This window comes from Cherax quadricarinatus, chromosome 14, assembly GCF_038502225.1.
Source record: "Cherax quadricarinatus isolate ZL_2023a chromosome 14, ASM3850222v1, whole genome shotgun sequence".
NCBI classification, from domain to species: Eukaryota; Metazoa; Arthropoda; class Malacostraca; order Decapoda; family Parastacidae; genus Cherax; species Cherax quadricarinatus.
In genome coordinates this window covers 32,775,773-32,802,497 of record NC_091305.1, presented here as the reverse complement: position 1 = coordinate 32,802,497, position 26,725 = coordinate 32,775,773, and the positions used below count along the sequence as shown (strand labels likewise).

Below are 26,725 nucleotides of genomic sequence, written 5' to 3'. Positions count from 1 at the left end.
ACACCTGACTTCTTACAATAAATACTACTCACCTCTCACCCTACATTAAGACTACAAATATTTTATGCTACGTAATGAGTGTATTGTGTGTGTATTTTACTTTTTATCGTTTTTAATGCCTAGTTCTATTGCTAACTTTATATATGTTAGTGTAAACTTGTTATCTGGCATATATGCATTTGTAAGTGGAAAAAATGGCGTTCTGCTTTCCAGCGATGTCCACTTTCCGGTGGTAGCTTGGAACCTAATCTGCTGTATAAGTGGGGCCCTACTGTATTCAAAAAAGAGGAACTGTGATAACTCCAACTGTATATCAGATCAACATCTTTTCCTCACACTTCTTCCCAACACCCCTAGCATTCACTGCTTTTACATCACCATCTACTAATATGTTAAAGAATTATGGTGACATCATGCATTCCTAAATCCTACTTTCACTGGACATCATGCATCCCTAAGTCCTACTTTTACTGGGAAACAGTCCCTCTCCTTCCTACATACCTAAACTAAGCCTCACTCTCTCATTAAAAACTCTTAACTGCTTTTCATAACCTACCTCCTATTCCATACATTTGCAACATCTACCACACTGTTTTCCTATCCATCCCATCACATGTCTTTACTAAATGCACAAATGCAACAGCTCTTTATCTTGTCTAATCACTACTCGCTCATATGATTCAATGTAAACACTTGGTCTACATATTCCCTACCCTTCCTAAATCCTCCCTACTCTTCTTCAATCCTCCTTTCTGTCCTATCCCTAAGCCTTTCAATAATAATTCTGCATTAAACTTTACTTGGTATACTCAACTGGCTTACTTTCCCTTTCCCCTCATACAAGGAAATTATACAAGCTCTTTATCAATCCTCTGGTAAATTCTTTTCTTTCATGCATATACTAAACCAACACACCAACCATTCCAATACCTATTCTTAACATTACTTAATCCCATCTAGCCTAGCTGCTTTACCCACTTTTAATCTACCCACTGCCTAATGCACTTTCCCACATCCACCTCAGGCTTCTCCTCACTCCTATATGATATTATTCCTCCCTGCCCCATGCATGAAATCATGGCTTTCCCTTCATCACTAACATTAAGTGGTCAAAATATCCTCTCCGTCATTCCAGTACCTCCACCTCTTCCATTTAACATACCCCCTCTTTTATTTTTAATGGCCAAGTCCATTTGCTCTCCAGGCTTCCTCACCTTATTTATCTTTCTCCAAAACAGTTTCTTATACCCAGTAAATTTTGCTGATAAAGAATTGCTCATTCTCTCACTGGCTCCTCATTTGCACTCCCTCACCACAATTAACCTCCCTCTTTCCTCTCCTCTATCATTTTTACACTTCAAAAACTCTAATAAGCTATGAATATGTTTCATATTTTACCTTGTCACTTGGGAAAATATACAGTGTGTATATATATATCACAATTACATAGTCTAGGATTCTGAAGTTGAATTAGCTGTTTGAATTAAATTGAAAGCTGCTATATATTTGACTTTTAATTTCCATTTTAATAAATTTTAACATTTTGAATTGATGCTTACATTATTAACCTGTAATTAACATAATTAATAGGCCTTAAACATTGGATCAAGGAAGACCTTCAAGTATGACTACACACACGAGACAACAGAAAAACTCCAGACAATGGACAAGTGCAGAGATTGGTGTGCCAGAAATCACATGAACTTTAATATTGCAACTGTCATCGTGCACATAAAGGTGTCAAGGGGTGAAGTGGCCAAATCAATGCCAGCTTACTTCCTTCTGTTGTGAATAATACTCAGGTTTGTATTCAGTAAAGAGGCAAGGTCAGAACACAGCAGTTCTGGCAAGGACTAAGGAATGAGGGTTTTGACAGTGGGTAGTGATGCTGCAGTTTTGTGTCTTTTATTGGAATTGTAACGTTCTTGTTCTGGGAAGACAGTTAAGGATTGACTGATGTGAATACAGTTTTTCTTCTGGTCAACCTACCTCAGTGGAGAACCTACCATCCCATTAGGGTCTCAAACCTGTGGCAAGGTGTTTATCAAATTGCTACATCAAACCATTTTCAGTGAAGTAACTGATTACAAGGAATTTTTTTATTTAATTTTGATAAACTTGTCATACTATAATGGCTACCCTCACCTTACTTAGTGCTAGGTTACAAACCTTGCCAAATTATGGAATCAAGACTGCTGGAGACATTCCACTGCATAATACTGTACAGTATATGAAAACTGAAAAGCTAAGGGCACTTGCATGCCTGATAAAACTCTTACTTCTCCAAGGGTTTTAAGAATTAACGGTAAAACTGGCTAGTAATTCCATGTAGGATTTTATAAACCAATCATAAATACAAAATTTCATTAAATTCTGAGCAGTAATGTTAGATACTTATTTCCGTCTTATTATGTCTTGTACATTTTGACACACACAACCTGCTCAGACAAATCTCCAATCTGTAGCTGAAGAGACATTTATCATATTTCTAATAACAAATGTCAAATAAAATAAATATATGCATGCCTTCACTTCCAGAGTAAGAAAATAATCTGAATGTTTGTTTTGGTATATGAACAGAAATAAACAAAATGAAAATATTTTTTTGTCTTTTTTTTTTTTAAGGAACTATTACCAGATGCTGACCTTACCAAGAACAACAAAAAGGTAACAAAATGCAACAAACTTTAAAAAAATTAAGTTTACCACACAATACTGTGGTGTAATGTACATTTATGTAGTACAGTGGAACCCCGAGTTTCAGCCACCCTGAGTATTGGCCACTTCGAGTTTTGACCGCTTTTTTCGGCTAAATTTTGACCCGAGTTTCGGCCTGTATCCTGTGTTTCGGCCAGCGTACCAGATCTCTCCACCTGCCCGCACCTGTGCGCCTGCCCGCGCAGGCATCGTGAGCCAGTCTAGCTTCATTTATCCTTGAGTGAACATTACCCTGCATGCTCATCAAAACATTTCACAATAAATTCATTGTGTTTAGTGCTTGTTTATTGATTGTGACTGTGAAATAAGCCACCATGGGCCCAAAGAAACTTCATAGTGGCAGCACTTTGGTAAAGAAAGTGAGAAACATGATAGGAATGAAGAAAGAAATTGTAGCAAAGTACCAAAGTGGAGGAGGAAGAAACAGAGGAGACTGTGCCTTCTTCAGTGATTCTACGATATGTACGATACTAAAGCAGCACGAGTCAATAAAGGCTATAGTGCCAGCCAGTGATAAAGTATAGCACTAACAGTGTAGCAAGTAAGTTAAGCGATTAATTGATAGAAAAAGGACAGCATGAAACTGACTCCTCCAATGTTGTTGGAGTTATATAGGGTGACTTCACGACAACACTGCCGTCTCTGCCGCCGCCATCACCACCATGTAATAAGGCTTATCTTTCAGTGGCCCTTATACACCCAACAAACAACACAGCAACACTTGTCAGTTAGAGAGAGACACATGACATATTTTATTCATTCTAGAGTATTATATCATGTTTCTATATTATTAATATTGTTTATGTCATATTAGATGAAGTGTGCTAGATAAATAAGCCATAGAGGTGATATTAATATGATACTGAAGGACTATCTTGTCCTGCCTCCAAACAAACTCTCCTCCCTCTCTCATATGCCAACAAGTCTCATCAGTAAAGGTAAAACTGATTTAACTCTTTCAGGGTCCAAGGCCAAAATCTGAAGGGATGCCCCAGTGTCCAAGAAATTTTGAAGAAGAAGAAGAAGAAGAAGAAGAAGAAGAAGAAGAAGAAGAAGAAGAAGAAAAAAAAAAAAAAAAAAAAAGAAAAAAAAAAAAAAAAAAAAAAAAAAAAAAAAAAAAAAAAAAAAAAAAAAAAAAAAATTACCGAATTAAAGATAATATTTTTCTGAAGGTAATAAAACAAAACAAAAATTTCTGATCAGTACTTACTGAGATACAGTGGTGGGAAGTTGACCCAAAATGTCCGGGTGGTGGCAACATCAGCAACTTCCGCAAAATCGCATTTTTTTAATTTACGTTTTTTTATACTTTTTTCTTTTCTAATTTTTTTTTCTAGTAACATTTGTGGCATGTGAGACCAATATAATGTATATTGTATAAGTGTACACTCATTGTAATCAACACAATAACTGCACTAATTTGTTTATCATTATATTGCTTACAAAACTCATTTACAAGTTTATTGTAAACAAAATGATGAAAATATTAGTGCAGTTGTGTTGAATACAACGGTACCATATAGTATCATATGGTACAATGGTGCCATAGGGTGCAATGGTACCATATGGTACAATGGCACCATTTGGTACAATGGTACCATATGATACAATGGTACCATATGGTGCAATGGTATCTTATGGTACCATATAGTGTGATGGTACCATATGGTACATTGTACCATATGGTACAATGATACCATATGGTTCATTGTACCATATTATTCTTTTGGTACTTTAATTTGTGAATTTTATTTTGTCAATTTAAATCTAGTTATACTGATCTTGTTAACAACCTATATCAGACCCTAGTGCAATTGCAAGTACCATTTTAATTTGTATTTTTATAAGTTTATACCTAGTTGTACTTTAGCTCATTCTAGCTCAATACATAGACAACACTAAATTCATTATATTAGACATTAGTGTAATTACAAGAGTGAGTCTGGTGCCACTTGTAATCTGTTTTTTTTATAGTATTAGTTTATACCTAGTTGTACTTCAACTCATTCTAGCACAACACATAGACAATATCAATCTCATTATGTTTATTAGCGACTATACTCTATATGACCAAAGTGCTTTAGCAGTATACTTATCCAAACCTCCCACCACTACAGAAATCAGTATTAGAACTCACCACATAATACAGGATATAAACAACCGGACTTGAGTCCTGGAGATGGGAAGTACAGTGCCTGCACTCTGAAGGAGGGGTGTTAATGTTGCAGTTTAAAAACTGTAGTGTAAAGCACCCTTCTGGCAAGACAGTGATGGAGTGAATGATGGTGAAAGTTTTTCTTTTTCGGGCCACCCTGCCTTGGTGGGAATCGGCCAGTGTGATGATAAAAAAAATAAAAAAATAAACAACCACTATTTAAACCTAAAAGATGAATGATCACGCTGACCCTGATCTAAGCCTCCATAATCTAACACACAATCAAAACTTATTGTAAAGTAACTGCCTTTATTACACAGCATCACAAGCCAGCACTATCCTGAACACTGCTCAAAGTCTATCAGTTCTTAACTACAACATCAGGTCCTTAAGCAAAAACTATGATGACCTCCTGGCATTCCTTAAGTCACTAAAGACACCCTTCTCCTGCATTATTCTTACTGAGACCTGGCTTAAGCAGGACACAATAGATATCTACCCACTACCATGATACACAGCAATCCACAACTGCAGACCATACCAAGTTGGGGGTGGTACTGAAATCTATTACTCTAACCAACTATCTTGTATTAGCACTAATTGCTTTAGTGATGAATATGGGGAATACATTTTTGCTAATTTTACTGTAAAAAACCTCAAGACGCCTATAACAATCGGTGCCATTTACCGGATACCCCACACAAACATCCCAAACTTCAGTGAGAATCTAAAGTCACTAATAACAAACAGACAAATGAACAAGCACCACCTTGTCTTAGCTGGAGACTTCAATATCAACCTTGGCCTACCAGATGATCAGACTAACTGATTTCATCAACAATATGAACAACACACTTCTCATACCAACAATAACTAAGTGCAACCATAATAGACCACATATGGACCAATATACTAGCCCCCCTTAAATCAGGGATAATCACAGACAGCACTACTGACCACTACCCAACCTTCCTCTTAACAAACATTAGTAAGCCACCACTAGAATACAACAAAGTTTCATTTAGACTCCATGACGAGGCCTCAATAAGGAATTTCACAGCAGACCTAGAGACTGTTGACTGGCCTACAGAATTCTCCAATGCCAAGGGTATTGACGATTGGAAAGACATTTTTCTTAACAAAATACTTAAACTATACAACAAACATTGTCCTATAAAAACGAAACAGATCATGAATAAATGGCTTGGTTGCCCATGGCTAACCAGCACCATTCTGAAATCCATTGATAAGAAACACCGATATGAAAAGCAATATAGACAGGGCTTAATACACAAAGATATTCTTAAACAATATTCAACAGTTCTCACCAAATTAATAAAGAAAGCCAAACAACTGTACTACTCCAGCAGATTCACTGACACAAGTAGGAGATATAAAAAACACCTGGAAAACACTTTCCCAGATTCTGGGGACCTGCAAACTGAAAAAAAAAAAGAATATTGTTCTAACTAAACCTCATGAAACACCACTGCATCCCACTGATACAGCTAACAAGATAAACAACTTCTTCTCAAACATAGGATCTAATCTCGCCAGTAAAATCCCACGTACCAATGCCCGTGCCGGGGACTACCTAGATGTGAATTTCCCAAATTCCTTCTATCTTGTACCAACTGAGCCCACGGAAGTCACCGCAATCATAAAGTCACTTAAAAATAACTCGGGGAATCTGTCTCACGTCCCACCATTATTGTACAAGTGAGTGGCCCATGTCCTTTTGCATGCTATTCCATTACTTTTTAACAAGTCACTAGAAACTAGCACTTTCCCAACACTACTCAAGACAGCAAGGGTTACACCAATACATAAAGGTGGTGACCCTACAGACGTAAACAACTATAGGCCAATATCAAACTTACCATTGCTATCCAAAATCTTCGAGAAACTCGTGCACAGGAGACTATATTTATTTATAACGTCACAAAACATAGTCAACCCCTGCCAATTTGGATTCAGGAAAAATAAAAGCACTAATGATGCAATTATAAAAATGCTAGACCTGCTTTACACAGCAATGGAAAATAAGGGATATCCGCTAGGAATTTTTATTGACCTAAGAAAAGCGTTTGACACAGTAGACCACGGCATCCTACTCCACAAACTTGACCACTATGGTATAAGAGGTCATGGGCTTGCATATTTTAAATCCTACCTTTCTAATAGGTATCAGTATGTCAACATTAAAGACACAGCCTCATCAATACGGCCACTTGATACTGGAGTTCCGCAGGGAAGTGTCCTTGGACCCCTGCTCTTCCTCATTTACATCACTGATCTTCGAAACATATCCCAACACCTGAAACCCATTCTCTTTGCTGACGACACGACTTATGTCATCTCCCACCCTAATCTTGCCACCCTCAACACCATTGTTAACGAGGAGCTGCTCAAAATATCGACTTGGATGACAGCCAATAAACTTACACTTAACACTGGCGAAACCTACTATATTATGTTTGGTAGCAGAGCAGGTGTTGCGCAACTTAACATTAAGATCGACAACACTCTAATTGCCAGACATAATGAGGGCAAATTCCTTGGCCTATACCTCGACAACAACCTAAATTTCAGCACCCATTCCAACACATAACAAAAAAAGTATCCAAAACAGTGGGGATCCTCTCCAAGATACGATACTACGTGCCACAAACTGCCCTTCTCGCACTATACCATTCACTTATATATCCATACCTCACCTATGCTATCTGTGCTTGGGGTTCAACTGCAGCAACACACCTAAAGCCAATAATAACCTAACAAAAAGCCGCAGTAAGAATAATCACTAAATCCCATCCCTGGCAACACACCCCCCACTCTTCATAGATCTAAACTTACTCCCTGTTCAGAACATCCACACTTACTACTGTGCAATCTATATCTACAGGACCTTAAATTCCAATATTAACCTTGACCTAAAACGCTTTCTTGATAGTTGTGACAGAATCCACAGACATAACACCAGACACAAACATCTCTGACATTCCCCGTGTTCGACTAAACCTTTACAAAAATTCAATGTATTTCAAAGGACCTAAAATCTGGAACGCCCTGCCTGAAAACTCTAGAACTGCAGACACATTCATCACTTTCAAAACTACAGTTAGAAAACATCTTATCTCCCTGATTCACCCCGACAACTAACTACATGATAACCACCTGGTGGTTCACAATTACACTCACTCACCCACTGACTATAAACCCAGAAATATTAATCTTAATCTTAAAATAATAAATCCTAACTAGTCATAAGCTTGCCTATGATACTCCAATATACACACTTTGTATTGTGCCAAAACAAAAGCATTCACATTGCTAAACTCACAAATTATGATGTAGTCACTTAGCCTTAATACCATAATCTGTAAGGATTTAACGTTAAGAATTAATCTAAATCTGCTCGAAATGCCTAGCCATGCTAGGCGTCCTAGTGGCCCGCCCCCTCTGTAATTAGTATTTTATAACATGTAAACCACACAATACCCAAAACCTGTAAACCCCACACTGTAACCCTTATAGAGAATAAACTTGAAATGAATTGAATTGAAAATATGGTACTATATGGTACTGTTGTATTCAACACAATAAACACACTAATATTTTCATCATTATTTCGTTTACAATAATTGTTTACAACAAAAATATGCAAAAATGTTGTATATTAGTAATGTTCTATTATATATTTACAAATGTACAGCCACTTGACATGTTCCTTGAGGTGGATGACAAAGCGCTTTGTCTTGGAAACTGCGGAGTCAGTAACTTGCGTCGCCACTCACTCAGTCTTGGCTGGTCCCTTGTGGTATCAACATCTCCAACTGACCATATGGTACATGGTATCATACATTACAGCATACCATATAGTACATTGTGCTATATGGTATAGGGTACCATAAGGTATAGGATACCATATGGTGCAGGGTACCATATGGTGCAGGGTACCATATGGTGCAGGGTACCATATGGTGCAGGGTACAATATGGTGCAGGACATCATATGGTGCAGGGTACCATATGGTACAGATACAGGGATCCCTATGGAAATAAGTCACCCTAACTTTCCTGGGTTATCTTAGGGTTTTATACACATGCTGCTATGTATGATAATCTATGTAACTGTATTTGTGTACACCTGAATAAACTTACTCAAGCACATGTGGCATCGTAAGTTCATTTAGGTATAACAAGTAAAGTTACATAGATTATCATACATAGCAGCATAGCAGCATATGTTTGGAGAACCTAAGATAACCAAAAAAAGTCACAGACTTATTTTCCATTAGGGTCCCTGTACCCTGTACCATACGGTACAATGTACCATATGGTATAACGTACCATATGGTATAATATACCATATGGTATAATGTACCATATGGTATAATGTACCATATGGTATAATGTACTACAGTGGACCCCCGGTTCGCGATGCCTTCGGTATCCAATAAATCTGGTATTCGATGCATTGTATCGCAAAAATTTTGCCTCGGTTCCCATTACAAAACCCGGTATACACGATTCGTCCGAGACGTGTCCACATGTGGCCTGAACTGCCCCGTGTGTGCCAGTGTTTACAAGCCAGCCAGTGTGCTCGCATCTAAGGATACACTCGGTACATTCCATATTATCACAGTGTTTTTGGTGCTTGTTTCTGCAAAATAAGTCACCATGGGCCCCAAGAAAGCTTCTAGTGCCAACCCTTCGAGAACAAGGGTGCTAATGACTATTGAAATGAAGAAAGAGATAATTGCAAAGTACGAAAGTGGAGTGCGTGTGTCGGAGCTGGCCAAGTTGTATACAAAACCCCAATCAACCATCTCTACTATAGTGACCAGGAAAACGGCAATCAAGGAAGCTGTTCTTGCAAAAGGTGCCACTGTGATTACGAAACAGCGACTGCAAGTGTTAGAAAATGTTGAGAGACTGTTATTGGTGTGGATAAATGAAAAACAGATAGCAGGAGATAGCATCTCTCAAACGATCATTTATGAAAAGGCTAGGCAGTTGCATGGCGATTTGGTAAAGAAATTGCCTGCAACTAGTGATGTAAGTGAATTTAAGGCCAGCAAAGGTTGGTTTGAAAGATTTAAGAATCGTAGTGGCATACATAGTGTAATTAGGCATGGTGAGGCTGCCAGTTCAGACCAAAAAGCAGCTGAAAAATATTTGAAGGAATTCAAGGATTACATAGACAGTGAAGACTTGGAACCTGAACAAGTACTTAATTATGACGAAACAGGCCTGTATAGGAAGAAAATGCCAAGCAGGACCTACATTACTCAAGAGAAAAAGGCACTCCCAGGACATAAGCCTATGAAAGACAGGCTTACTCTTTTGATGTGTGCCAATGCTAGTGGTGATTGCAAAGTGAAGCCTTTATTGGTGTATCACTCAAACTCCCAGAGCGTTCAGGCAAAAGAATATCCTCAAGGCTAATTTGTGTGTGCTGTGGAGGGCAAACAGTAAGGCATGGGTCACTAGGGACTTTTTCTATGACTGGTTACACCATGCATTTGCCCCCAATGTGAGAAATTGCCTAATTGAATAGAAATTAGACCTTAAGTGCCTCCTGGTATTAGACAATGCTCCTGGCCATCCTACAGACTTGGCAGAGCGACTTTCTGGGGACATGAGCTTCATTAAGGTAAAGTTTTTGCCTCCTAATACTACTACTCTCCTGCAGCCCATGGACCAGCAGGTCATTTCCAACTTCAAGAAACTGTACACAAAAGCTATGTTTGAAAGGTGCTTTGAAGTGACTACAGACACTATTGACTCTAAAGGAGTTTTGGAAGGATCACTTTAATATCCACCTTACCTTATAGGTAAGGCTCGGGAGGGAGTGACTAAGAGGACTTTGAACTCTGCTTGGAAAAAACTGTGGCCAGAATGTGTAAACAAAAGGGGTTTCGAAGGGTTTGAGGCTAACCCTGGGAATCCTATGCCAGTTAAGGAATCCATTGAGGCATTGGGGAAGTCCTTGGGGTTGGAGGTTAGTGGGGAGGATGTGGAAGAGTTGGTGGAGGAGGACAATGATGAACTAACCACTGATGAGCTGCTAGATCATCTTGAACAGCAAGAGGGCAGACCTGAGGAAACTGCTTTGGAGGAGGGGATAGAGAAATTGAAGAAGTTGCCTACTTCAAAGATTAAGGAAATGTGTGCAAAGTGGCTTGAAGTGCAAAGCTTTTTTGATGAAAATCACCCTCACACAGCTACTGCAAGCCGTGTTGGCAACCTGTACAATGACACTGTTGTGAACCACTTTAGGAAAGTCATACAGGAACGAGAGGTACAGGCCTCTATGGATAGATATGTTGTGCGACAGAAGTCCAGTGACTCTCAAGCTGGTCCTAGTGGCATTAAAAGAAGAAGGGAAGTAACCCCAGAAAAGGTCTTGCTACCTCAAGTCCTAATGGAAGGGGATTCCCCTTCTAAACAATAGGTTCGACACTCTCCCCTCCTCCCATCCCATCAATCATCACCAGATCTTCATTAAAGGTAAGTGTCATGTATTCTATTGTTAGTAGAGTACATACTACAAACTGTGCATGTCTTCTTCAGTTTGTGTGCATTAAACGTAATATTTCATGTGCTGAAAGTTTTTTTTTTCATACTTTTGGGTGTCTTGCAGGGATTAATTTGATTTCCATTATTATGGGGAAAATTGATTCGCTTTCCGATAATTTTGGTTTACGATGAGCTCTCAGGAACGGATTAATATCGCAAATCGGGGGTCCACTGTATATGGTACATTGTACCATAAGATACCATAGTATGACATGGTACCATTGTACCATATGGTACAATGGTACCATATGGTTCAAAACCATAGAATTCCTCTTCAGATCCACTTCCATCAGTCTTAGAACTTTAAGTTGTGAGGAGGAGAGTCAGAATTCGCCAGGAGAGTGAGTGGGAAGTGAGAGCTTCCTTGCCGCCACGCATGATGAACAAAGTTACTTTGGCGGCGTTCCCACAATGCCATGCAGGCGTCCAGATTTTTTCTATAGTGCGCACACTGACTACCCAGACCCATTCTCTCAGATGTAGGCCTACCAGCCTTCTTGCGCTAAATTTGACGCTGCTAGAATTTTGGCATAGATCTACGGTTTGGACCCTCAATGTAAAGCCGTAGATCTACAGCACGGACCCTGAAAGGGTTAAATGTTCATTTATCCATTAAAATTAGTGCTTTATGTTTATTTTTCTTTTTTTTTTGTATGTAAAACTATAGTATTTATTCTTAAACCCTTTCAGGGTTTCTGACGTACTATTACAGCTTACACACCAGGGTTTTTGACATACTAGTACGTCTAAATTCTAGCACCCTCAAATCTAGTGAAAGCTGGTAGGCCTACATATGAAAGAATGGGTCTATGTGGTCAGTGTGAGCAGTATAAAAAAAATCCTGCAGCACACAGTGCATAATGAGAAAAAAAAAAACTTTGACAGTGTTTTTGGTTCAATCCTTTCAGGGTCGACAGGCCCTCTCAGAGACTTGTTCTCAGGGTCGCCCAAATTTAAAAAAAAAAAACTTATGAAAAGATAGAGAAACTTTTCCCAATCATAATGACATGAAAAGTATTTAATTTGATGGAAAACTTACAGAATTATGCTCTCGCAAAGTTAGCAGTTTCGACAATATTTACGCATCGGCGATTTTGCCCACTTTGAGCCCTATTTTTGGCCAATTCCAGTGTACTAGTCGACAAAAATCTTAACTATTTCGCTAGAACTCCAATATTTTCTATCGAATGAGTACAAGAAACCACCCATTTACCGATTTCAACTATCCAATACAGTGGTCAGAATTTAGCAATTTTTCCAATTTCACACAAATTTCAAAAGATGCCAATTTCCAAATAGGGTCCAGAATAAACAAGAAAGACATTCCTGGCATTAAAATAACATTTCCTCTGTTCATTAGTCACATCCCCACACCCCTCTTACATTCTTTGGCTTTCCACTTTGAATTTTTATTCTAAAAAAAAAAAAGATTTACTGTTATGCAGACTACTGCATTAGTGTAGAAATGGTATACATAATATCAGCACACTTGTGAAAGAATATTAGACTCACCAGTTGATGTGTATTGGACACATAGCATGATTTGTTTACTTTTGAACTTAGGTAAAAATCGAACATTTCTGCTACTTTGAGCACAATTTCAAGGTACTTTTCATTGTAAAACCAGTCAAAATCATCTCAATTTCTGTAATATGTCTTCCATTCTATAAAATGAGACCCGGAAAACTAGAATACAACAATAAATACCATACAAAAATACAGTGCAAAGTCGCTGTTTTAATCCAAAAACACGGTCAAAGTTTTTTTTTTCTCATTACACACTGTGTGCTGCAGGATTTTTTTATACCGCGCACACTAACCACATAGACCCATTCTTTCATATGTAGGCCTACCAGCATTCTCTCATTAGATTTGAGGGTGCTAGAATTTAGGCGTACTAGTACATCAAAAACCCTGGTGCGTAAGCCGTACTAGTACGGCCGAAACCCTGAAAGGGTTAAAACAGCAGCTCTGCACTGTATTTTCGTATGGTATTTATGATGGTATTCTGGTTTTCCTGGTCTCATTTTATAGAATGGAAGACACATTACAGAAATTGAGACGATTTTGATTGGTTTTACAATGAAAGTACCTTGAAATTGAGCTCAAAGTAGCAGAAATCTTCGATTTTTGCCAAAGTTCAAAAGTAAACAAATCATGCCACACGTCCAATACACGTCAACTGGTGAGTCTAATATTCTTTCACAAGTGCGCTGATATTATTTATGCCATTTCTACACTAATGCAGTAGTCTGCATAACAGTAAATCTTCTATTTTTTGTGAGAATAAAAATTCAAAGTGGAAAGCCAAAGAATGTAAGAGGGGCGTGGGGATGTGACTAATGAACAGAGGAAATGTTATTTTAGTGCCAGGTATGTCTTTGTTTATTCTGAACCCTATTTGGAAACTGGCATCTTTTGAAATTTGTGTGAAATTAGAAAAATTGCTAAATTCTGACCACTTTATTGGATAGTTGAAATCGGTAAATGGTTTCTTGTACTCATTCAATACAAAAAATGGAGTTCTAGCAAAATAGTTATGATTTTTGTAGACTAGTACACTAGAACTGGCCGAAAATAGGGCCCAAAGTGGGCAAAATCGCTGATGCGTAAACATCATCGAGACTGCTAACTTCGCGAGAGCATAATTCTGTAAGTTTTCCATCAAATTTCATACTTTTGGTGTCATTATGATCGGGGAAAGATTCTCTATCTTTTCATAAGAAAAAATAATTTTTTTTTTAAATTTGTCGACCCTGAGAACAAGTCTGGGAGAGGACCTGTTGGCCCTGAAAGGGTTAAAAAGAATTATTTTTTTGTGTGTGAATATTTTTGGGTGGAATGGATTAACTGGATTTACATTATTTCTTATGGGAAATACTGCTTCGACTTTAGGCCTAACTCCTAGAGCAGATTACAGCCAAAACTCGGGGTCTCAGTAATATCAGTTATCTCAATAGTACCAGTTACCAGTAACCAGTTACTAGTGTCAGTAGTAATGACTCATACACTGACCGTTACTGATCCTCTGTGCCTGCGCGAATCACTGGCTGTTATTCACTGTTACAGCTGACCTAGCATGATTTGAATGCCGCTCACCCCCTAGGCGCCACTGTGCCTATGGGGTGAGGCTTGGTGCTTATCATTTTGTCCGTCGAATATACATACATCCCACGTAAGTGTTATTACCCAATCCACATTTTGAACCCCCTATTTGACAGGGGTTCCACTGTACCATAAATTATTTCCTCTAAAGGTAGTATAATCAAAACCTAATATGAAGAAACATGAAAGGAATTTATAAGTTCAATAGCATTTTATAGATTTTGTGGGAAAACATGACTAAGACAAATTCTTTATTTGCAGTCATGCAATGATGCACACTGAGTACTAAATGAACTCTCCATATCACTGCTGCTCAGTGCTCACTATCATTTCTTGATAGCAGATGTCGATTACACAATCTTCCTCAGTTTTTCCAATTATCTTCAAGTGTTAAGAACCCTTCAAAAGCCACTTGAAACACTTAATGAAAACTTATAGATGACATATATGAAACAAATATCACTTTCATGCATTGAACTGACACACAAAAATGCCTAGAAAAGTCGAGTATCACCTCCAGCAAGCAGACAGAAGTTAGGAAGTTGAAAAAAAAAAAAAAAAAAGAGGAGAGAAAGATTAAGAGTAATTAGTAAATTTTACAACCAATATATTAAGTATAAAAACTTCTTCATACCTTTAAGACGTGGTCAATTGTAGTTGTAAATCGACGATTACTTCGATGAGCTTCCACCTGAGCTTCATGAATGGCTTTAAGGTCTTGTGAATGTCGCTCACTCAACTCGTTAATCCGTCTGTCTCGCTCAATTACGCTTTGGCGCAGAGAAGTAACCTTCAAGAAAAATTATAAATGTAAATAAATTTTGCCTAAAATTTCTGTCTGAATATTTAAATGCAACTGACAAAGCATGCAATGTACCACAAGGTGATTTTCATCTGTACCATCACTGCTGTACAACCTTAAGCTAATTACGTTTGGCTACCGTTAAGAAATTGTTGAAAACATTATTCATTCCTAAACTCCCTGTTTAAACTGTTACATTCATATACCATTTTCATAGTGAGGTGTGGGAGGTTGTGACAGGTATTTGCCTAATTGTACTCACCTAATTGCAGTTGCAGGGGTCAATTCATAGCTCCTGGCCCTGCCTCTTCACTGGTCACTACTAGGTCCACTCTCTCTCCCTGCTTCATGAGCCTTATCATACCTCTTCTTAAAGCTATGCATGGATCCTGCCTCCACTACATCACTTTCCAGACTGTTCCTCTTCCTGACAATCTATGACTGAAAAAATATTCCTAACATCCCTGTGACTCACCTGAGTCTTCAACTTCCAGTTGTGACCTCTTGTTCCTGAGTCCCATCTCTGAAACATTCTGTCCCTATCCACCTTGTCAATTCCTCTCAGTATTTTATGTCATCATCATATCATCCCTGTCCCTCCTGCTCTCCAGTGTCATCAAGCTGATTTCCCTTAACATCTCCTCTTAGGACATGCCCCTTAGCACTTTCCCTAATTTCTTTGTGTGCTTGACCAGGTGTGGGTTCCATACTGGTGCTGCACACTCCAATATGGGCCTGATGTGCAAAGTCTTGAAGGATTAGTTACTGAGGTGCTGAAATACCATTCTTAGGTTTGCCAGGTGCCCATATGCTGCAGTAGTTATTTGGTTGATGTGCACCTCAGGAGATGTGGTCAGTATTATACTCACCCTGAGATCCTTTTCCTTGAGTGAGGTTTGCAGTCTTTGACCCCAGATTGTACTCAGTGTGCGGTCTTCTTTGCCCTTCCCAAATCTTCATGATTCTGCAGTTGGTGGGGTTAAATTCTAGGAGCCACTCACTGAACCAGGCTTGCAGCCTATCCAAATTCCTTTATAATCCTGCCTAATCCTCATCTGACTAAATTCTCTTCATTAGCTTCGCACTGTCTGCAAATAGGGGCACTTTTGAATCTATCCCTTCCATCACGTCATTTACATATACCAGAAACAGCACCAGTTCTGGGACTGACCCCTGTGGAACTCCGCTCGTCACAGGTGCCCACTCTGACACCTCGTCATGTACCATGATTCATTGTTGCTTTCTTCCATTACAGTGCCTTTCCTGTAATACCTGAGTGACCCTCTAGGTTCTGCACTAATCTCTTGTGTGGAACTGTGTCAAAAGCCTTCTTACAGTCCAAGAAAATGCAATCTACCCATCCCTCTCTTTCTTGTCTTACTGCCATCACCCTGTTGTTAAACTCCAGTAGGTTTATGACACACAATTGTCCTTCTCTGAAACCATGCTCGTGTGTTAAAGGTTGTCAGGTGTGGAAGGCTGTCAGGTGTGGGAGGTGGTATCAGGTGGGAGGGTGTCAGGTGTGGAGCAAGGTGTCAACTATGGTTCAGTAAAGTGTAAGCTGGACATGTGGGCAAGGCTTTACTACTTTTCTACTCTCTTATTCTAGCTTCAAGCCAGCCCCTCTGCTGACAGCCTAGTCAACCAGGCAGTAGTTGCTGACAACCTAGTTCATCAGGCTGATGCTGCTTGTGTTTGTAGCCTGTGCTGCTAACACCAGCAGCGTAACATGAGAGAATATAATACGAAAGGATGTAATGTGAGAATGTAACGAGAGAGAATGTAATGTGAGAATGTAACGTGAGAGAATGTAATGTGAGAATGTAACGTGAGAGAATGCAACGTGAGAGAACGTAATGTGAGAGAATGTAATGAGAGAGAATGTAATGAGGGAGAATGTAATGTGAAAGAATGTAATGAGAGAGAATGTAATGAGAGAGAATGTAATGAGAGAGAATGTAATGAGAGAGAATGTAATGAGAAAGAATGTAATGAGAGAATGTAATGAGAGAATGTAATGAGAGAGAGTGTAATGAGAGAGAATGTAATGAGAGAATGTAATGAGAGAGAATGTAATGAGAGAGAATGTAATGAGAGAGAATGTAATGTGAAAGAATGTAATATGAAAGTGATAACTGTGAAGGCAACACTATCCCAGCTGGTCACCCACACACCACAACGCACTACCACCAATGTAAAACTACAACACCTCACAACTCTATCTCCTGCATAATTTCATTGTAATTTTGCAAACTCTTCTTATGTGATAACTTTGGATTGCGTAATAGCAAGAATAAAGTCGTGATCTGGTCATTGTCCCCACAACCTATTGCAGTGTTTGTGGATATATACAGCAAGAAACCTGGCACGTCTTAAATGTCAGGAACCTGAGTGTTCCAATTACTGCCTACATGTCCTCAGAATCAAGATTCCATGATGTTGCAGTGTCTGACAAGTTGTGTAAGAATGGTATATAATACCGACAAGATGAAATTAAGACACATGTGCAACATCTGGGTATCTTTATTGTAGACGTTTCGCCATCCAGTGGCTTTATCAATACAAATTCTAGGACACAACTTGAAGACAGTAGAACTATGTCAGACACTGCAACATCATGGAATCTTGATTCTGAGGACATGTACATAACCTTCACGGCTACGACAACTACTACTACAACTAACCCATCTCTTTGGGAAGGACCTACTTCCACTGGGGAATCCCGCCTACCAGTGACTATGTCCTCGTCAGCTACACCTGATGTTACTATATAAGCGCCAGGCTCCTTTCTTCTGCTTCAGAATCTCCACGACTATGGTGCTCTTCGCACCTACTCCTAGGTTGAGGGACTGATTACCTCATCTTCTGTACATAGTTCTACTGTCTTCAAGTTGTGTCCTAGAATTTGTATTGATAAAGCCACTGGATGGTGAAATGTCTACAATAAAGATACCCAGATGTTGCACATGTGTCTTAATTTCACAAAAACACTTACCATTAACCCTTTCCGGGTCCAGACTCCTGATCTGAAACTTGTCAATAGGGTTCAAAAATTCTCAAAAAAATTTTGCTATTTTTTCTAATGAACTGGTGGAGGATTTTTTTCCAAAGGCAATAAAACAAAAAGTATGAAATTTGATGAAAAATTGACGAAATTACGCTATTGCGAATTTTGCTCTGTTAGCAATATTTACGCATCGGTGATTTTGCCCACTGACTCCTATTTTTGACCAATTACACTGTTCCGGTCAACCAAATTCTTAGCTATTTCATTAGTATGCCTTCCATTTTATCAACTGAGCAAAAGAAACCACATAATCAACTATTTCAACTACCCAATAAAGTGATCAGAAACTGGTAATTTAGCCAATGTCACACAAATTTCAAAATAGGGTCCAGAATAAATAATGCAGGCATTCCTGGCACTAAAATAACATTTCCTCTGTTCATTAGTTATGCTCCCATGTTTTACATGTGAATTCCATCTTGAATTTTCATTCACACACAAAAAATAATGTCAGTGAATTCATGAATGCATATCAGACTGACCAGTGGACACATATTGGATGAGTTATGTGATTTGTTTATTCTGGAATATCTGCAAAAATTTAATGTTTCAGCTACTTTGAGCTCAACTTCACGCTATTTTCAGTCCTCAAATCAATCAAAATCATCTCCATTTCTGTAATATATCTTCCATTCTATCAAATGAGACCAAGAAACCGTGAATACAACCATAAAAGCCATACTAAAATACACCCCAAAGTTGCTGTATTAACCCTTTGACTGTTTTGGGTGTACATATACATCTTACAAGCCAGTGTTTCAGACGTATATATACTCAATAATTCTAGCGGCTTCAAATCAAGCTGGAGAAAGCTGGCAGGCCCACATGTGAGAGAATGGGTCTGTGTGGTCAGTGTGCACCATATAAAAAAATCCTGCAACACGCAGTGCATAATGAGAAAAAAAAAAACTCCGACCGTTTTTTTGGGTTAAAACGTCGACTTTGAGGTGTATTTTTGTATAATATTTATGGTTGTATTCTCATTTTCATGGTCTCATTTGATAAAATGGGAAACATTTTACAGAAATAGAGATGATTTTGATTAGTTTCATGATGAAAATGACCTTGAAATTGAGCTCAAAGTAGCAGAAATGTTCAATTTTTACCAATGTTCAAGAGTAAGCAAATCACACCACACGTCCAATACACGTCAACTGGGGAGTCTAATATTTTTTCACTAGTGCGCTGATATTATTTATACCATTTTTACAATAATGCAGTAGTATGCATAACACTAAATCTTCTATTTTTTGCATGAAAAAAAATAAAAATAGAAAGCAATAGTAATATAAGAGGGGCCTAGAGACATGACTAATGAACAGAGGATATGTTATTTTAGTGCCAAGAATGTCTACATTGTTTATTCTCGACCCTATTTTGAAATTGGCATCTTTTTTAATTTGCATGAAATTGGCCAAATTGCCAATTTCTAACCACTTTATTGGGTAATTCAAATTGGTAAATGGGCAGTTTCTTGTACTCAGTTGATGGAAAAAATGGAGTTCTAAAGAAATAGCTACGAGTTTGGTCAACTGGAACAATGGAATTGGCCAAAAAATAGGACTCAAAGTCAGCAAAATCGCAGATGCGTATATGTCGCTGAGACCGCTAACTTCGCGGGAGCGTAATTCTGAGTTTTCAACCAAATTTCATACTTTTGGTGGTATTATCATCAGGAAAAGATTCTCTATCATTTCCTAAGAAAAAAAAAAATTTTTTTTTTTCCAAAAATTTTTCGACATAGAATGACAGTTTCAGAAAGGGGCTTGTGACATTCAAAAAGTTACACCAAAAGCAAGGTTTCTTTTTTCTATGCACTGCATGCTGCAAGATTTTTTTATATGGTGCACACTTACCACAGACCCATTCTCTCATATCTAGGCCCAAATTTACTACTCACAGCTTATCTGAGTAAGCTGAGCTCATGGTATAGTACTACAGCACTGACCCAGAGTTCAAAGCCGCAGAACTACAGCACTGACCCTCAAGGGGTTAGGGGCACTTCTGGTAATCGACAGTGCTCCTGCTCATCCTCCAAGCTCGGAGGAAAATTTGGTGGACGAATACAGCTTCATTAACCCTTTGACTGTTGCAACCCCCAATCCTGAGGTGTGTCCTGGTGTCGCAAAAAAAAAAAAAAAAAAAAAAATCTTATGAAATGATGGAGAATCTTTTCCTGATTGTAATGACACCAAAAACACGAAATTTGCTGGAAAACTGATTGAATTACGCTCTCGTGAAGTTAGCAACCTCAGCGATATTTACAAATCGGAGATTTTGCTCACTTTGACCCCTATTTTCGGCTAATTCCATTGTTCCAGTCGACCAAACTCATAGCGATTTCTTTAGAACTCCGTTTTTTCTATCGAATGAGTACAAGAAACTGCCCATTTACCAATTTCAACTACCCAATAACGTGGTCAGAAATTTGCAATTTGGCCAATTTCACGAAAATTAAAAAATATGACAATTTCAAAATAAGGTCCAGAATGAAAAATGCAGACATTCCTGGCTCTAAAATAACATTTTCTTTGTTCATCAGTCACGTCTCCAGGCCCCTCTGATATTACTCTTGCTTTCTATTTTGAATTTTTATTCAAACAAAAAATAGAAGATTTACTGTTATGCAGACTACTGTAATACTGTAATAATTGTATAAATAACATCAACCCATTCATAACTGCATATTAGAATGGCTAGTTGGACATTTATTGGACAGTGACATCATTTGTTTACTTTTGAACATTGGGAAAAATCAAACATTTCCCCTACTTTGAGCTCCATTTCCAGGTTCTTTTTATAGTAAAATCAATCAAAATCACCTCTATTATCAATCAAAATCACCTCTATTATCAATCAAAATCACCTCTATTTCTATAATATGTTTTCCATTCTATCAAATGAGATCAAGAAACGAGACTACAACCATAAATACTATATGAAAATAGACCACAAAGTCAGCATATTAATTAAAAAAAAATGTTGGAGTTTTTTTTTTTTCTCATTATGCATTGCGTGCTCCAGGATTTTTTTATATGGTGCACACTGACCACACAGACTCATTCTCTCACATGTGGGCCTACCAGCTTTCTCCTGCTTGATTTGAAGCCGCTAGAATTTATGAGTATATATAGGTCAAACACGGTACCTCATAAGACGTATATATACGACCGCGACAGTCAAAGGGTTAAAGTGAATTTCTTGCCCCCCCCCCCCCCACACCACTCCTCTAATCCAACCCATGGCCAGCAGGTAATTTCCAATTTTAAGAAATTTTACATAAAAGTAGTTTAAAAGGTGCTTTGAAGTGACCTCCAAAACAGAGCTTACCCTTAGGGAATTTTGGAAAAACCATTTTAATATCCTAGAGTGTTTAATGATAAAAGACAAAGCCTGGGGGGAGCAGTTTCTTTCAGGACAACAAGCTCTGCCTGGAAGAAATTGTGGCCAGACTTTGAGTCAGTTGGAGATTTTGAAGGCTTTGAGGCAGAGCCTGTAGTGAAGAATACTGTTTTTCTGGGTCAGTCTATGGGTTGGAAAATGGATGATGAGAATGTAAGGAGCTGGCTGAGGATCCCAAGAATGAGCTCACCACACATGAACTTCAAGGCCTGCACAAGAAGCAGCAAGAAGTGGTTGAGGAAATTTCTTTTGAGGAGGGAAGCAGTAAAGGCAACAGTTTCACTGCAGAAATTAAGGAACTGTTACCACTGGGCTCAAACACACAGCCTGGTGCAAAAATAGCATCCTAACATTACTGTTAGGCATAGGAGCATCTACCTGTTCAATGATAATGTTGCTGACTACTTTGGAAAATTTTTGAAAAGTTGTCAAAAGCAAACAAGATTGGACAGCAAAGAAAAAAATCAAATGCAAATAAATTCCCATCAACTTGAAGTGCTACTGCACAGAGGCAGTGAATAGAAATAACACCAGATGGGCAGTTACCTGATGATTTTATGGAAGGTGACAACCTTTCCAAACAATAACATCTCTCCACCTTCCTCTTAGACCATTAGCATTCCTCAGTAAAGGTTCAGTTAAATTTTCATTTATTTCATGTAGTATTTATCGTTTTTATAGTTTTCATGTATGATTTTATGCATGCAAATATTCAGAGGCATCGCTAGGGTTGGTGTTAGATAGGAATCAGTGGAGGCAAGTGGGTTTTTATCACTTGATGTGCTGTTGGAGTGTGAGCAAGGTAACATTTAGAAAGGGATTCAGGGAAATCAGTTAGCCAATCTTTAGTCCTGGAGGTGGGAAGTACAGAGAACACATTGCGGTTCTTGGGGGAATCTGAACTATAGTACGTACTGACACGCCTCAGACAAGACAGTAATGGAATGAATGAAGGTGATCCAATTTCTTTTCCAGGAGATACTCTTTCACACTAGGGCCAAACACTTCATTGAACCACTCGACAAAAATTTCCCTCGTGACCCATGCCTTACTATTAGATTTCCAAAACACACACAATTTACTCTTCATAACATTGTTTTTCCTGAACACTCTGGGATTTTCAGAATGGTACACTAGTAATGGCTTCACTTTGAAATCCCCACTAGCATTAGCACAGAACATGAGCGTCAGCCTCTTTCATAGGCTTGTGTCCTGGCATTGCTTTTTCCTCTTGTGTAATGAAGGTCCTCTTTGGCATTTTCTTCCAAAAGAGGCCTGTTTCGTTACAAATGAACACTTGTTCAGGTTTCAGTCCTTCAGCCTCTATGTACTCCTGGAATTCATGCACATATTTTTCAGCCGCCTTGTGGTCCGAAGTGGCAGCCTCACCATGCCTTACCACACTGTGTATGCCAGTACGATTCTTAAATCTCTCAAACCAGCCTTTGCTGGCCTTAAATTCACTCACATCACCACTATTTGCAGGCAATTTCTTTATCAAATCTTCATGCAACTGCCTAGCCTTTTCACAAATAATCGAAGTCATAAGAGTATCTCCTGCTAATTGTTCCTCATTTATCCACACCAATAATAACTTCTCAACCTCTTCGAGTACTGGTGATCTCATTTTTGTCAGCATACTTACCCCCTTTGCAACAACAGCGTCCTTGATTTCCTTTTTCTTGGCCACTATGGAACATAAGGTTGTGTAGGGTTTCTTATACATCCTGGCCAGTTCGGCCACACTTGTACCACTTTCATATTGTTCAATGATGGTTTTCTTAAATTCAATCATATTTCTCACCTTTACCACAGGCTTGGCACTAGGAGCTTTCTTTGGAGCCATGGTAGCTTATTTAGTACTTGCATGCACTAAAATAAATGGAATATTATGAAATATTTCGCTGGAGCACATGAGGGGACCTTCGCTCACTGGTAAACAATGCCAGACTGGCTGCCGCCACGGCTCACGCCGTGGGTACGCATCCGGGACGAATTACGACTCGCGAGTCAACTTATGAAAAGCGAGTCCATGTTTTTACGAAAATAACCCTATGATTGGCGAAAATTACGATTGCCAGGAACTACGAGAAGCGAGGGACCACTGTAATTATAATAATAGACGACTTCAAAAGGCCGTCACTAGTTGGCAGCATTTACCGCAACTAAGAGGGAGCAGTTGTGGCCACCTCCACCTGTCACATAATGACATTTTATGCATTCTGGAGTATATATCAGGTTTCTATGTTATTTATATTATTATTTCATATTAGATGAAATGTGATAGATAAATAAGCCGTAGAGTTGATGATAGCGAAATATTCAAGGAGTATTTTGTCCTGTCTCCAGACAAACTCTCGTCGGCTACCGCTGCTGCCACATATATAATGACATATTGTTTGTTTCTGTGTTATTTATATTGTTTGTTACGTCATATTAGATGAATTGTGATAGATAAATAAGCCGTAGATTTGATATTAGCAAAATTATTGAAGTACAGAATTCCACTGGAATGGATTAATTGCATTTCAATTAATTTAAATGAGGAAAATTGACTCTGCAAATGAGCAAATTCAGTTGCGAGCAAGGTCATGGAACGGATTAAACTTGCAAGTAGAGGTTCCAATGTACTCTTCAATAAAGTAAGTGTCATTTTAACATTTATTTATATAGTTATTGTGCATGTCTCATTGTTTTCTTTGTAAGGAAATGTATATTTCATGAAAAAATTTTTTTTAATACTTTTGGCTGTCTGAAACGGATTAATTAATTTCCATTATGGGGAAAATTAATTCGGCTAACGATAATTTCGTCTAACGATGAGCTCTCAGGAACGGATTAATATCGTTAGCCGAGGGTCCACTGTACTTCAATAATTTCCCTAATATCAACACTACAGCTTATTTATCTATCACAAAATATGTAATATGACATAATAAACAATGATGTCTGCCACTGCTGCTTCATGTTGTCTGTCACTGTTGCTTCATGTTGTCTGCCACTGCTGCTTCATGTTGTCTGCTCCCACTTTTGCTAGTGTGCTGAAGAGCTTTCCAACATGTGAAGGTTGAGGGCAGTGCCAGTTGGACAGTTACTGGATGGTGACGTCATTTGTTTACTCTCGAACATCGCCAAAGAATCAAACATTTCTGCTAATTTGAGCTCAATTTCAAGGTACTTTTCATTGTGAAACCAATCAAAATTATATCCATTTCTGTAGTATATCTTCCATTCTATCAAATGAGACCAAAAAAACGAGACTACAACCATAAAAACCACACAAAAATATACTGCTAAGGGGAGGCTAATGACTGAGAAGTGAACTCCGTTATTTATGGTCCGATTTTTTTTAATTTTTGGTGTACCCTAAGAAGCATCTTTCCATCATACATTGCCCAAGTTTCAATAAGATAGTCCAACAAACAACTCAGATCCAATTCCCTAGATCAAGAGCAAGAGCCCCTCACCAGCGTCTAGAAACCTCCCATGAGGTCCGATCGCATCTGGAAATTTCGTTCGAGTCTGGAAGCAAAAAATTGACCGAGCGACTGCTGGTATCTGGAAAAACTCGCACATGGATGTACTCATGAGGAGAGGTTCCACTGTATGTATATGTGTTTGTGTGTATATATATATACAGTGGACCCCCAGTATTCGATATTAATCCGTTCCTGAGAGCTCATCGAATACCGACAATATCGAAAACCGAATCAATTTTCCTCATTAGAAATAATGGAAATCAAATTAATCCGTGCAAGACACCCAAAAGTATGAAAAAAAAAATTTGTACTACATGAAATATTAAGTTTAATGAAATAGAGTAATTACAATAACAATAAAATAATTGACACTTACCTTTAATGAAGATCTGGTGATGATTGATGGGATGGGAGGAGGGGAGAGGTGTTAGAGTTTCGAAGGGAAAGCCCCTTCCATTAGGACTTGAGGTAGCAAGTCCTTTTCTGGGGTTACTTCCCTTCTTCTTTTAATGCCACTAGGACCAGCTTGAGAGTCACTGGACTTCTGTCGCACAACATAACTGGCAGCCTCACCATGCCTAATCACACTATGTATGCCACTACGATTCTTAAATCTTTCAAACCAACCTTTGCTGGCCTTAAATTCACTCGCATCACCACTAGTTGCAGGCAATTTCTTTACCAAATCGTCATACAACTGCCTAGCCTTTTCACAAATGATCGCTTGAGAGATGCTATCTCCTGCTGTTTTTCATTTATCCACACCAGTAACAATCTCTCAACATTTTCTAACACTTGTGGTCGCTGTTTTGTAATCACAGTTGCACCTTTTGCAAGAACAGCTTCCTTGATTGCCGTTTTCCTGGTCACTATAGTAGAGATGGTTGATTGGGGTTTATTATACAACCTGACCAGCTCCGACACACGCACTCCACTTTCGTACTTTGCAATTATCTCTTTCTTCATTTCGTAAGTCATTAGCGACTTTTTTCTCGAAGGGTTGGCACTAGAAGCTTTCTTGGGGCCCATGGTGACTTATTTTGCAGAAACAAGCACCAAACACAGTGATAATATGGATAATATGGAATGTACCGAATGTATCCTTAGATGAGCGCACACTGGCTGGCTTGTAAACACTACCACACACGGAGCAGTTCAGGCCACACGTGGACAGGTCTCGTACGAATCGTATCGAATACCGGGTTTTCAATCTAATACCGAGGAAAAATTTTTGCGTTAAAATGCATCGAAAACCGGATTTATCGAATACTAATGCCATCGAATACCAGGGGTCCACTGTAGTGTGATCAAGTAGTATATAAGTTGCTAATTTACTAATCTTTAATGTAAGAAAATGATGCAACACTGCATATTTAAGCTGAACAAATTTTTGTCTATTATTATTCACCGTAG

General features: G+C 38.5%; 1 protein-coding gene across 1 annotated transcript in view; it reads right to left on the bottom strand.

The window, feature by feature from the left end:
* The window catches only part of corn (cornetto), a 545,732-nt gene that overhangs the window by 23,327 nt on the left and 495,680 nt on the right, over positions 1–26,725 (bottom strand). Inside the window, exon 14 of the mRNA XM_070084950.1 lies at positions 15,197–15,352. Coding sequence (XP_069941051.1) covers positions 15,197–15,352 — 156 coding nt within the window. The remainder of the gene's footprint in view (positions 1–15,196; positions 15,353–26,725) is intronic.